Source organism: Lepidochelys kempii, chromosome 17 (genome assembly GCF_965140265.1).
Source record: "Lepidochelys kempii isolate rLepKem1 chromosome 17, rLepKem1.hap2, whole genome shotgun sequence".
Lineage (NCBI taxonomy): Eukaryota > Metazoa > Chordata > Testudines > Cheloniidae > Lepidochelys > Lepidochelys kempii.
Genome location: NC_133272.1, coordinates 24,812,480 through 24,826,483, shown reverse-complemented (window position 1 = coordinate 24,826,483; position 14,004 = coordinate 24,812,480). Strand labels below are relative to the sequence as shown.

Sequence of the window (14,004 nt, the reverse complement as noted above, 5' to 3'; positions counted from 1 at the left end):
CCATAATTACTCACTGAGTGAAAGGTAGGAGAGGCAGAGCCACCGGGAGAAGGGCCTGTAGGCACCACAATTAGGGGAAACCTGAGATCCCTCCAACAGACAGGGCCACAAACCGACCTCTCTCCCCCTTGTCCATGGGCAGTTTAGCCTTCCCCTGGCGGCAGGCTGCTGGGCTGTACTGAGCAGGGAGTCAGTGCAGTCTGGGTATCACAGCAAGGTCTGGGACACGCAGGGGACAGGGGTGCAGCTCCCAGAGCAGGGCCAGAGAAGAGATGGGTGGGGGAGGAGCAGGGACAATGGAGATTTTCAAGATTCACCCCATCTATTAGCCCCTCTCACATCCCAGCGCATCTGCCATTCCCCCAGTGCTGTGCCCTGGTGCCCCGTTGAGCAACCTGCTGCAGCCGCCCCCTTCCCCCAGCACAGCCTCACCCTCCCTATCCCTTCCATTTCCTCAAGCACAGCACCATGCCAGCCAGGATTAAACAGCCCCCTCCCCAGCACAGCGCTCGCCCATCTTCCCCACAGCGTGCAGTCCCCCACCTGCCCCCTATTCCCTGCAGCACAGCGCACTGCCCCCTACTCCTCAAGGCCCAGTGCTGGGATCCCTCCTGCTGCGAAGGGCACTCGGTGACCCTCCTGGCAGAGCAAATTCCCCTCCTCTCACAGCACAAGCCCCAAGCAAAGAGCAGAGACTGGAAAGCGCCTTTATTTGGAAAATGATCTTTGTGCCCCATGCTCCCCAGGGCAGCCTGACAAACTGCCACGTAGCTGCCTGGGAGGCCCTAGTGCCATACAGCGTGGCACCAGGGGCCCTGCCCTGTCCTCTTTGGCCCTGCCCCTCGCCTCCCACACCCCTGCCCCTGACCATCACACCTCACACACGTGTGCACACACACACAGACTGTGTCCCACAGGCTGGCAGATCCAGGAGGGGAGGGAGACAGCAGGAGCCCTCCTTCTGCGAGTCCTCTGCAGCCCACATGGCCCTGTTCTTATCCTGCTCACCGTACCCTCATAGCCCCTGGCCTGGGTCTGCATTCCCCTCTGTGCCCCACAGACCCTCCTCCTTGTCACCGTATCTTCCTCTCATCTGCATTCACCTCCAACCCATGCAGGGCAGCTGGGATCCTGCCCCCTGTGCCCGTAATCTGCCAGCAACCCCCCTCCCACCTCCTCATGTTGTGTACCCCCCCCACACACCTGCTGCGCTCCCACTGACACTGCCATCTGACAACCCCCCCTCGCCCCAGCCTCAACTCCGCCTAGCCTGCTGCTCTCACTGCTGCTGCAGAATCAGACGCCCCCATGCAACACCTGCCAGAACTTGGCACCCGGCTTCTTGGGAAACCCCTATTATAATTAACCACTGCCAGGCTGCCTCTGACGCTCCTGCCTCTGGCCACGTGGCAGCCACACAGACCCCACTGCTAGCTGCATCGGGAGCAGTTCATTACGTCACCGCTGCAGACAGCGGCGCACCCTGGAGGCTTCTTGAGAACCTGGGATGGGAGCGAACAATGCCTTCGAGCCGCCCAGCTGGGGGAGGCTGTGTTCGGTTCACATTCATTCTCTAGCACAGGAAGCTCATGTGTGCTGGTCGGCTGGTGTGTCAGGGACTCGGGTCTGAGGACATCTCATTGCCCCAATAGCTACCGGTGGGGCGGCTCCTGCTTCTGTGGGTAAGACGGGTGCGCATGCTGCACGCGGAAAGGCCGCGGGCTAAGCAGGGGGATGTGTCCAATCAGACGCAGAGGGGAGCCCAGGCATGGGATGCTGGAGTGAGATGTTGGAGACTGGCCTGAGCGAGAGGCCAGGGGAGGTAGATTTCGGCTGGGAGGGGCAACAGGCACAGGGAACGGTATGATGGCATCAGAGGGGACCAGCAGGGCAGGGGTGTAGCCACAGTGGAGCTGGAACATCTTGGGAGAGGCTGCGTTTTGCACCAGGGCAACTTGGGCTTGGGCTGGGCTCAGCGGGGTGGCTCGCTGCCCCTCGCAGCACGTGGGGAGCCACCTGGACTGCTTCTCCTTCCGCAGGAGCTGCTCCAGTTTCTCCACTTGTGTCCTGCGGAGGTGGGACAGCATCCGGCTCTGCTGAAAGAATTCCAGGAAGGCATCCAGGGGCAGCTCCCGGCCCAGGAACCTCTCCACCTGCGCCTGTGGGGCACAGAGAATGGGACATCAGCCTGGGGTGGGGGGCAGGAACATGCAAATCCGGGATGGCCCATAGGACCCCGGAGATGGATAGCAACACTGAGCCAGAGAGCAGGCAGGAACCATCCAGAGCAGCAGGGGACCCCCAGAAACCCGATGGGGCAGCCGTACGAGAGGATGCTCTGGGGGTGAAATCCTGAAGTCAATGGGGGTTTTGACAGTGACTTCAGCAGAGTCAGGATTTCACCCATGCAGTCTTCCGAGAGGATGCAGGTGACACATGGCTCGGTGGCCAGCTCCATGCAGCTCCCATCGCGACCGACCCAGAGGCCCAGAGGCTGAGGGGGTGGGGAAGCTGAGTAGCTACAAGGTGCCAGAGTCAGAGAGGTCAATGGCAAAGCAGGTCCTGCAAACTCACCTCCGACTCTGCCTCGGCTGCATCCACAGCGGCTTGGAGTTGGCTCAGGATGCTCTGCGGGCTCCACTTCCTCAGGCAGGTCTCTGGTGGGGGGAAAGCAGCTTCAGCCAGGGGCATACAAACGAACCTGGCCCTGCAACGGAGCCTCCAGCCACCCCCCTCTGGCCAGTCCAAGGAGAGGCCTCTGACCCCATCGCCCAGCCATGCTCCTGCCCTTGCGGGGCCATCATTTGCTGAGCCAAAATCTCCTCCCTCAATGGCCATTAAAGCAGGGCCCACCCAGGGAGTGACAGGTCAGAGCCGGCTTCCCCGCTGCATCCCAGAACCAGAGCCTGGGGACAGCGGTTCCCACTGACACAGGGCGGCTCCACTCACCCACTCGCTGCTGCTTTTCCTGACATGCCGCCCTTGTTTCCTGCAGCTCCTGGTACTTTATGGCCAGTGAGGCTTTGCCGTTCTCCAGCCGCGGCTGCAGGGACAGGTTTTCCTTGGCCAGGGCATAGTTCGAAGCCAGGCACATTTCCCGCTCCAGCTGCAAGCTCTGAAACTACAGGGACATATTGGCTCAGAACTTGCACCCCAGGCAGAGCTAGCCACCCCCCAACTCCATTGCCACCTCCCCCTGCAGGGTCTAACCCCACTCTCTGGAAAACACTCCTCAGCACACTGCTAGCCCCACTGACCAGCCCATCGCAGCTCAGTCCTCCACAGAGAGCCCCCCAATTCACTCAGCCAGCCAAGTACAAAGGATGTTAACCAGAGCACTGTCCAGAGCAGTCAGCTCCGCATCAAAATAAGACCTTTTACCAGCTCCGCCTCTCAGTACCATTCTGCTCCCTCCGCCCCAGCTTCCCCAGAAACAACAGGTCGGGGAAGAGTTCCTGGCAAGAGGCTGCAGCTGCATTAAAATCCAGCCACACAGCTAGGAGCCCCACACATCAACTGGCCTGGGGGAAATTACATAAAAACTCCACACATCTTAAATGGGCCAGACAGCTTCTCTGCGGGCTAACAGGCTAACACCTGTATTCCCCACACTGACAGGCACGAGCCAACCACTGAGACAGGTTTGCTTTCTGACAGACCTGGGGAAGAGATGCTGGAAAGCAGGCCGAGAAAGACTAAAATAATCTGACCCAATTCCCCAGGAACATATCCCAGCACGTCAGAGCCTAATAAACCTTCACAATTAATCCTAGTGGCATTAGCATTCCTGCGCATAGCCCGGCAAATGAACTGGCTATCTACTAGCCAGGGCTCTGGTGGTCAGAAGAGGAAAGAGTATCTACCTGCAGGGTCAAGGGGAAAGGCCCCGGGCAGCAGCCCAGTGGCTGGTGCTGAGATTTCTAGCAGGATGTCAGCCCCGGACCATGCTGAGGCTTCACTTTTCATGTCATCCTCTGGCTCAGATAAATTGTGTCTGATTAATTTGAAGCATTCCCACTTCCCCCTCAGCTGCTTGAAGGTAAAAGAAGATTCTTGTCTCGTCCCCCTTGACTCTTCAGAGCCTCCTGGCTGATGTTAAGGCGGGTTGGTCTCCACTGCACTGTCTGTATCAAGGGGTGGAGAGGCGGCTGCTACTCCTAGCCCCCATTTCTCTACCCTGAGTAACTCCAGCATCTGCCTCTGTAGCTTTCCCAAGCAGCAGCAGCAGAGTGAAACTGATGCGGTTCTGGTTATGGTCACTGATGCCCAAATGGTTCTGAACAACCACTGCACAACGGACTAATCTGCAACTGCTTGGCAAAGCTCAGAGCAGCAGCAGAGCCACTAGAGCTGACTGCAGGCTCAGTCACCAGCCCTGCACTGGTTGTCTTTGGAAGGTTTTCTTCACAACCATAAGGATCTTCATTTGTTAGTTACTGAAAGCTTAAACTCTGCAGAAATAGATGGTGCAGGCCTCCAAACACACCAGGGAGACATTCCACTCGCTGCAAGCATGGGCCCTAGGGATTCTTCAAGCCCTGATGTAATGGGGACAAGTTAACATTTCCTAAACAACCCAAACTTTGGGAATATTCTGGCGCTGGAATATCTGATCTTGCAGACTTAACATTGTATTAGTACCACCTGCAAGGACATTAAACATAGGTGCTTGGCTGCTGGACACTAACCCTCCTTGGAACAGACATGCCACGTCCATGCAGTTGCTGGTAGCAGCTTGGGAATTAACTCAGCTGGGCCAGGGGGAGAATTGGGTGAAGAATCACTTTTCCTGTCTGTCCTAGAAGCTGTGGATGGGCATGAGGATTTGCTAGTGCATTCTGTCAGCACCTTCTGGGGACAATTTCTTTGGCAGTAATTCCTCAAGGCACTACACTCTGGCCAATTCAACGCTGGTGGCTAGACTCAGAAAGCCAACAAAGGACAGACAGAAACAGGACCGGCTCTAGGCACTAGCAAAGCAAGCACGTGCTTGGGGTGGCATAATTCCAGGGGCGGCGTTCCGGTCATCCTTCTTTGGTTGGTTGGTTGGTTGGTTTTTTTTGCTTGGGCAGTTGTGCTCTCGGAGCTTGGGGTGGCAAAAAAAACCTAGAGCTGGCCCTGGACAGAAAGATCTGCACAGCACTTCATCTAGGGTTGTTTTAAGCGATGCCCCCACCGTACCACAGTGTGGGGTGGGGTGGAAACTGGCTTTGGGAAAGAGGCTAATTAACCGCTGGAACAATGTATTGAGGGTCGTGGTGAGATCTCCAACACTGGCAATTAGAAAAACCTCCAATCTCTATTTAACAACAGGTCTGCACCCGGAATTATTTGGGGCACATCTCTGGCCTCTGTAATACAGGAGGTCAAATGAGCTGGTCACAATGGTCCCATCTGGCCTTGGAATCTATGATCTATCTCAGCAGTTCTCAAACTTTAGCAGACCAAGGACCCCCATTTTGATTTAAATTTTTTGTGGACCCCTAAGGCCCCCACTCAGCCCCAGCCCTCCCCCACCCCTCCCCCAAGGCTCTACCCCTGCCCCTCCTCTTTCCAGCCCCTCCAAGTGTGCCCTGCACTGAACAGCTGTTCCGTGGCATGCAGAAGGCACTGGGAGGGAGGGGGAGGAGCTGATCAGCAGGGTCAGCAGCCCCAGACATGACTTGCAAACCCCTGGAGTACCCTCACATTGATCTATATATTTTAAAAAAAGAAAAAAAAGGCGAGCAGGCCTCTGGAGGGGAACACTGGCTTTAGGAGAGGGATCCCTTTTCTCCCTTCACACCTAGGCTTCTTTCCCATGCTGACCCAGGTCTACAGTTTTGGATATTTTGCTGGTCTAGCTGGAGATGATGGGAAGATCTTTGGACCATGGTGACTCTTCCTTCCCAATTACCCAGCCCAAGGCAAGCTCCCTCAGTAGCTCCAATCCTCACCATGGCCTCCATTAGCTTTTCAGCACTATGAGCAGTTGGGGTGGCTAATAGAAAGTCCATCTCTTTGGAACAAGTTACTGTATCTAGTAATGACTTCAGACCAATTCCAACAGCTCCCCATACTCCTACCGAGTAATTAGCAAATCTTTAGGTGCCAAAGTCTACACTGTAAAATCTCCCAGACTGAAACTCAGTTCCAAATGACAGAGAAGGACCTTGTTGATATGGAAGCACAGGGAGTATCAAGACACTAACTGGAGTCTTCATTAAAGGTAATTCCTCACTACCTTGGAATATACCAAATCGAGAAGACTGTAGCAAGAATATTGGATTTGGCTTTGATATCTGGGTGGGGAACTTTAACTCTCCCTGTTATTAAATTCTTTGCTACACTGTAATCCTCTCCTCTGGCTATCTAAGATTTTCAGGATATCCAATAAAGGTTCTGCACTGAAACCTTTACACAAAACTATTCTCTCACTGTCTTATTACTGTAACATTTACACATTTTTTATGATAAAGAGTATGGTCTAGTCAAGAAAAAGATGGAAACATTATGTATGATAACAAGCAAACATCTTTCCAAATATATCTAAAGCCACCCACACTAGACGTAAACAACTATTTTTGCTTAAGGCTGCTTTTGATTTCTTGCCCTCCTTTCTCTTCCCTGCCAAGCTTGGATTAATCAAAGATCAAACGCATTACATGTCTTCTGAGTATGACAACGGGAAGAACTTGCTGGGTTCCATTAGCTCCGTTCATTTTTTATTATTTGATCCTTCTGAGACAACTGACTAATCTTATCTCTATTTAACAATTAGTCTTGTATCAATTTGAGCAAATTCAACGGCTTTTTTGAGACTTATGGAAGATTTTTTTAAAATGAATTTTGAATGATTTTTCCTTTTGTTATCCTTCGATAAGTCCTTGCCTGAGGACTTATCTCTGAAGATAGAATGTATTCAAGAATTCCTGTGATATTGATCTTCGTACAAACTTTACTTGGTCTTTGATTATGAATTAAATAACAAAAGGCAAAGACCCTAATTGATATACCTTCGATGCTGAAAATTAAACCACAGCGCACACAGGAAATGAAAGCGTCACGGGTCTTGGAGCCCACACAGCACATCCTGTGCAGCTTGAAGTAAATGTTTAACAGCCTACCTAGAAACCAAAAATACTCCCTATGTGTAATATGGGTGAAGCGACGATGTTTGAGAGTGCAGACTTCTGCATTTCTTGGCCTCAGCATGTTTCCATTTGCAACATGAATACAGGTTTCTGCATTTCAGTGGTATATTATTCACTGAGAACACTATCTGGGCTAGCCATGCCAGGAAGAGAGTCAGGGCCCAATACAGAGATATGAGGCAGTAAGTGTGGTCATTATGGGGGGTAAGTCTACCTATGAAGCTGGTGTTCCCCTCTGTTGGTCTCCTACCTCTCCTTCAGAACCCAGGTCCCGGGGATGCCAGATTCTGAGCCTTGCAGGACAACTCTCCCCACAGAAGTGCCAGCTGCATGTGGTCTGCCTCCCTCCCTCCTGGCAGCTGCCCTAGGCTGGCACTCTCTATGGCACAAGACCAAGAGCAGCAGTGCTAAGTGGTGGCAGAGGGATCGGCTCTCGGAGGAGGCTGAGGAGGAAAGCATGGCCCAGAATCTGGCCCAGGGACAGAGGAAGTGAGAGATTTGGGAAGCCACCTCTAAGCTGCCAAATGGGAACAGACAAAAAGCCCCCCTGCCCGGACTCCCCCGCGCCCAGACCAGGGGAGGACAGGAGCAGCTGGGGGTGAGTTTACAGGATGGAGTCTGCCCCAGTACCCCCCCCATCCCACCCCCCGCAAGCTAGGCATGAGTCAAGGGGCTGAGTGGGAGTAGTTTGCTCCCACTAAGCTCGGAGAGGGGAGTCCCCGCAGCCGTGACCCACCCCAGCGGTGCCTTGAGAGGCTCAACCAGGCCTTGCCACAGGACCAGCCCAGGAGACTGCCGGGGAAATACGAGTGTCGTTTACATTAAATGAGTCTTGTCACCACGTCCCCCCAGCTGACCCTTATGGGCAGAATGTTGGGGAGCTCAGCCTAGCCCCCAACCCCCATTGCAGACCCTCACAGTGCCTGCCTGTCTGCCGGCCAGGTATGATCTCACCTTCATCCCCACAGCATCTGAGCCCCGCAAGGGACCACCTCTCCCAGCGCATCCCCGCCCCTTCCCATGGGCAGCTACAGGCCGGGGCAGCCCCAGAGTGTAGCCAAGCTGAGCTAGGGAGAGGAGAAATGGCCTGTGGAGAATGGGGGGACGCAGCAGGGGGAGCCCTGGAGAGGGGGGGCTGAGGGTGGGGAAAGGCAGGATGCAGGGGGAATGGAGGAAGGCACGGGGTGGGACGGGTAGACAGCTGGGAGGAAATTACCAGGGGACAGGGCATGTAGGGGATGGAGCAGGGGACAAATCGAGGGGTGAACAGGGTGTGCGGGGGAGGATCCCAGAGGGCTGGAGGGAGATGAGGGAAGAAGCTGGTCGACAGGGGAGAAGGAGCCAGGAAGGATGGAGGGCAATGGGGCATGGGAGGAAAGGAGCCAGAGGGTTGGAGGGGGACGGGGCGCGGGGGTGGAGGAGCTGGGGAGGATGGAGGGGGACGGCGGGGAAAGGAGCCCGAGGAGACGGGGGTGAAGTACTGGGGGGATGGAGGGGGACAAGAGAAGGATGGGGGGTGGGTGCAGCTGGAGGGGAGCTCCAGGGAAAGGATCCAGGGAGACGGAAGGATGGAGGGGGACGAGGGAAGGAACGGGAGGGGGAGGGGGGGGACGCGAGGAGGGGGATGATCCGGGGAGACGCGGGGATGGAGGGGGACGGGAGACGGAATGAGGGCGGGGGGTGCAGCTGGAGGGGAGCTCCGGGGAACGGATCCGGGGAGATGGAGGGGCGGAGGAGGGAGAGAAGGAACGGGGGGGGAGATCCGGGGGGCGGAGGGGGGGAGAGAAGGAGCCGTGGGGGGGAGATCCGGGGGGCGGAGGGGGGGAGAGAAGGAGCCGTGGAGGGGAGATCCGGTGCCCGGCCCCGCGCTGCAGCCCCGGCCCCGCCGGCCCCGCTACCTTCCTGCTCCCGCTCAGCCGCACGATGCGCTCCAGCTGCGGCTCGTCCTGCAGCAGGCTGCGGAGCTGCGCGGTGCTGAGCCCCGGGGAGCCGGGCTCCGCCGCCCGCACGCGCCTGCCCCGGTGCATCGCCCGCCGCCCCGAGCCGTCCGCGGGGAGCGGGCTGCGGCCGGCCCGCTAGGGGGCGGCGCGGGGGCTCTTAAAGGGGCCGCGCCCCTGTGGGCGGGCACTGCTGGGGCGAGCGCAGCAAGGAGTCCCTGTGCGCCGGGACCGGGGGGCTTGCTCCCCAGTGCTGCCTGGGCAGCAGGTGCCATCGCCCCCTTCATACATGGAGCGGCCCCGGGCCTGCCAGGGCTTCAGGGAGGGCAGCTCAGCCCCGCTGCTGGGAGGCCATGGGACCGTGCGCCGGGGATCCGGTGCAGGGCCCAGGACTCCTGAGCTCTATGGCTGGCCTAGGCAGATCGGCGTGCACCTGCCTTCCCTCTGCCAGGCGGTGAGGGTAGTGCCTGGGGCAGTGCCTGGGGCTGTCCCCATGGAAGGGCTCTGCCTGTCTCGCTCTGTGACATTCTCGCTCTGTGACATTAAAGGGACATGTTTAAGGTTGTGGAGTGGAGAACTCAAATGTCAGGAAATGCCAGAATTACAGCTTAGATCCCCTGCATTGAGTGGGACAGGGGCCTGTGGAAACTAAGATGGGGTGCTGTCATCAAGGAGTGGGTCATAATGCACAACGGGGCAAAGTCAAGGGTGCCCAAGCAGCCGTAAACCTGGCCTTTCCTAAGGTTTGGCTGCTTGACTCTACAGCTGGGACATTCTTTTCATGGAAGAGGTTTGTGTGCAATTTCCTAGGGATTCTGAAAAAGATAAAAATAAATTCTGTTGTGTGCAATTAGGTGTCATCAGCATACCATGTGTCAACAGTAGGGCTCCAGCCCGGAGCCTTCCGCAAAGACTTACACCACTTGAGCTACAGGACTAATTACGTACACTAGTAGCACAAGGCTGTTATCCCGGGGGAGAAGAGTGGGGACAGGCTGCGCCCCTGTGGGTGGGCACCGCTGTATAAAGGGGGTAGCTCCAGCTTTTTGTCCTCCCCCGCCTCCCCAGGAGATGATGCTCTATGTGGAGCCCCAGGAGAGAAGGATGGGATACTCGGGTCATGTGCAGGGCCCAATGGGTGCAGATCCAGGCCCAGCTAGTACTCCAGCACCTCCCAGTGCAGCCTCTGCTGCTGTGGGGGCAGGACCCAGCTGTTGCGAACGTTCTTGTTCAGTCATTTGTTTGGCAGGATACCAACATTTTCCAGAGAAACACAACCCAGAGCAGGGAAATGGTGTATCCCAGCCAAAGCTGCATGGACAGGGACAAAGAAAAGGCACTCTCCTGCCCCCATGGCTTTCTCCCTGAGGAATTTCAGAGGCCAGCTGCAAACAATGGAAGTGTTGGAGCTTCTCAAAAATGGCTCACCAGAGTTCTTTATAATGGAAAATGACAGGCATGCTAAATATAGGGGCCTCTACCAGCTCCCCTAGAATTATTCCTGGTATTCTGGAGATGGCACTTAGCCTACTGGATCCCTGTTCCTGTGGGCATGCTGGGTGCTCTGACCAGCCCTGCAGATGGCATGGAGTCACTGCCAGGCTATACCAGTCTGACATTCCTGTTGCCCATCTCCCTAGGGGAAGGGCCTGATCCGGACTTTCAGTGAGAGGATGCAGTGCTGCAGTAGTCATGGCGGTGCTGGGATGCTAGAGAGACAAGGTGTGGGAGGGAATGTCTGTTACTGGGCCAACTTCTGTTGGTGAGAGAGGCCTGAAGAAGGGCTCGGTGTGGCTCCAAAGTGTGTCTCTCTAACCAACAGGAGATGGTCTATTACAGACTTGGCCAAACTGTGGCACGCAAGTTGCATGCATGGTTAAAGTGCGACTCTTGGAGCCCCCCAGGCCCTCCCCTTTCTCTACCTACTAGACTGGTTTCACCCTGACTGCTGTCTGAGTTTTAATGAAAACACATTTCAGAGGCATTAGGCTCTGCTGTCCCTGCAGCTCTTAGCCCACGTGCGGTTACGTTCATTCCCCGTACCCAGCAATGTACCCAAGGAACAGAGAGCAAAGGCATCTGGCCTCGTCAGTGAGGTCAGCTACCTGTGTAGTGAACACAGTGCCTCTGCCCATGCAGGCCCCATGCCAGGGCAAGCAGGTTCCATGCCCTGCCTATTGTCAGGGTGATGGCAGTGTGCCCTCCTTACCCCGGCTCACTGGTACACCTTGCAGGCACTTGGAATCCCACAGTGAACATGCCCAGTCCCCTGGTGCCAGTATCTGCTAGGGTCCCACAGGTGTGCAGTGGCAAAGGTGCCAGCTGAGGCTGCATTGGGCAGTGAGCTCCCATTACACACTGTTCTTGGAGGAGTAATACAGAGCCGGGACCCCGAGCACCTCTTCTGGGATGGCCACACCCACGTTTCTGACGCAACACCAGAAAAGGGAACGAGCCCTGTGCTGTGCATTCAGGCTGCTCATCGGTGCCCCACCTGCCCAGCCGTGAGAGAGGGCAGCTTCCTTGCTTGCTGTGAGGGGAACAGGTGAAATGACGTATTATATGCATGAGAATCCAGCCCTGTCTCTTCCAGCCCCTTCTCTGTCAGCAGCATAAACAGCTCTGGTTCCTTCTGCTGCCAATCCAGAGCTTGTGGCTCAGGCTCAGGAAACTTTTGTTAACGGGCTGATAAAAAGCTTCAGAGAATGTCTGAGATGCTGCAAATACCCAGCTTGGCCAGGGGCCTCAGCACCCAGCTCCTTCAGTGCACAGCCTCTTTGAGATACTCATAGTGCTCTATGTACATTGCACCCCCCTTACACACACAGAGCCCGCTGCGTGCATTACACGACACACACACACAGCCCTCTGTGTGCACTGTACCACACACAGCTCTGTGCACACTACACCACACACAGAGCCCTCTGTGTGCATTACACGACACACACACACACAGCCCTCTGTGTGCATTACACGACACACACACACACACACACACACACACAGCCCTCTGTGTGCATTACACGACACACACACACACACACACAGCCCTCTGTGTGCATTACACAACACACACACACACAGCCCTCTGTGTGCATTACACGACACACACACACACAGCCCTCTGTGTGCACTGTACCACACACAGCTCTGTGCACACTACACCACACACAGAGCCCTCTGCGTGCATTACACGACACACACACACACACACACACACACAGCCCTCTGTGTGCATTACACGACACACACACACACAACCCTCTGTGTGCATTACACGACACACACACACACAGCCCTCTGTGTGCACTGTACCACACACACACACACACACAGCCCTCTGTGTGCATTACACGACACACACACACACACACACACACACAGCCCTCTGTGCGAACTGCACCACACACAGAGAGAGCCTTCTGTGCACACTGCACAATACACACAGCCCTCTGAGCACACTGCAGCATAGAAACACACCAACACAAACACACACACACAGACCCTTCTGTGCACACTGCACCACGTGCGTGCACACATACACTCACAGACAGGGCGGCCCTACCATGAGGCGAACTGAGACGGCTGCCTCAGGTGCCAGACTGGGGGGGGGGCGCCACTAGGACCCAGAGTGTAGAAAATGGTGTCTGCTGCCCGTGCATCTGTATCCTCTCTGCTCTAGAGGACAGGGATGGGGGAGTGCTGTGCTGGAGGAAGAAGGGCACAAGAGACAGAACAGGCAGGCAGGAGAAAAGGTGAGAGGGAATCACAGAAAGAAGCAGGAGCTGCGGGGAGGAGGAGCCTCTTGTGTACCCCAGGAGCCTGGACTGGTTAACCCCAGCTTCTCAGGGAGCTTCCTGTTTCCTGCTGCTTCCCCGAACCCACTTGAGGAGAGCAGGCCGTCAACTGAAGTAGTAGGAGCCAGTTAGGCCCTTAAGACGCTGATACCTTCCCTCGCTCAGGCCCTGCTACCAGTTCTAAAGAGTGCACAGAAGTTGGCAGAGGAACTTCACACTGAAGCTATTTTCCCACCCATTCAAGAATACAAGAGTCACCGAAGAAGACGACATTTTGATTACGAGGCATGGGATAATCCTATAAGAGACCCCAAACAACAATTCAAAGTTGAATTCTTTAATCGGGTGCTAGATTGTGCAATACAGTCAGTTGAAGAACGTTTCATGCAGCTCAAGGAACACAGCAGTATATTTGGGATGTTGTATGATATTCCAAAACTCCTCACTATACCTGAAGAAGACCTACACCAGCAATGCAGGGCACTAGAGACAGTGTGGACACATGATGACATGCGTGATATTGATACGAGTGATTTAGGTGATGAACTGAAAGCCCTTGCAAGATACATTTCATCAGGATCAACTCCAAAGGCTGTTCTGGAATATATGTGGACAAATAAGATGATCACCCTCTTTCCAAATGCTTTTGTTGCTCTGCGCATACGTCTAACGCTTCCTGTAACAGTTGACAGTAGAGAACGCAGCTTCTCCAAGCTGAAGTTAATAAAAACACAGCTACGCTCCACAATGACACAGGAGAGGCTGGTTGGCCTTGCAACCATCTCAGCAGAGCATGAGCTGGCCCAGACTGTGGACCTTCAGCAGGAAGCAGTTCAAATCTTTGCAACCAAAGAAGCACCACTTTGATTATTCAAACAGATAAAAATGCTAGTGTTTACTACACAGACAAGAAAAGTTACATTTGCTGTTTGAAAGTTAAGTGTTACTTAAAATGTTTGAACAAGGCATTTTAAGTTGTTAGTTCTCCTTTATTGGGGTAGGTGGCAGACCAGGATAATGAGAGGAGCAGAACAGGAAGAAGGCAGAATTGAGATCTTTCTAAGTTTTGGCCCAAGCAAGGGGGGATGGGGGCGTCATTTGAGCTCCCCACCTCAGGTGCCAAAATGCTGTGGGCTG

At 55.1% G+C, this 14,004-nt stretch overlaps 1 protein-coding gene across 1 annotated transcript; it reads right to left on the bottom strand.

Annotated features, from left to right (window-relative positions):
- Positions 1 to 691: 691 nt before the first annotated feature.
- Positions 692 to 9,201, bottom strand: VPS37D (VPS37D subunit of ESCRT-I). Its single transcript, XM_073315564.1, has 4 exons — positions 9,032 to 9,201; positions 2,950 to 3,121; positions 2,575 to 2,657; positions 692 to 2,159 (listed from the first exon to the last, which is right to left on the bottom strand). Exons 1-4 carry the CDS (start codon positions 9,158 to 9,160, stop codon positions 1,653 to 1,655), a joined length of 891 nt encoding a protein of 296 aa, XP_073171665.1. The 5' UTR covers positions 9,161 to 9,201; the 3' UTR covers positions 692 to 1,652.
- Between the last annotated feature and the right edge of the window lie 4,803 nt (positions 9,202 to 14,004).

What these genes read in the sequence shown, in the direction of transcription:
- VPS37D (XM_073315564.1), bottom strand. Translation starts at nt 9,160, where the DNA reads ATGCACCGGGGCAGGCGCGTGCGGGCGGCGGAGCCCGGCTCCCCGGGG. An exon ending in GGCTGAGCGGGAGCAGGAAG is followed by an intron (nt 3,122 to 9,031) that starts GTAGCGGGGCCG and finishes ATGTCCCTGTAG; the next exon opens with TTTCAGAGCTTGCAGCTGGA. An exon ending in GGAAAAGCAGCAGCGAGTGG is followed by an intron (nt 2,658 to 2,949) that starts GTGAGTGGAGCC and finishes TCCCCCCACCAG; the next exon opens with AGACCTGCCTGAGGAAGTGG.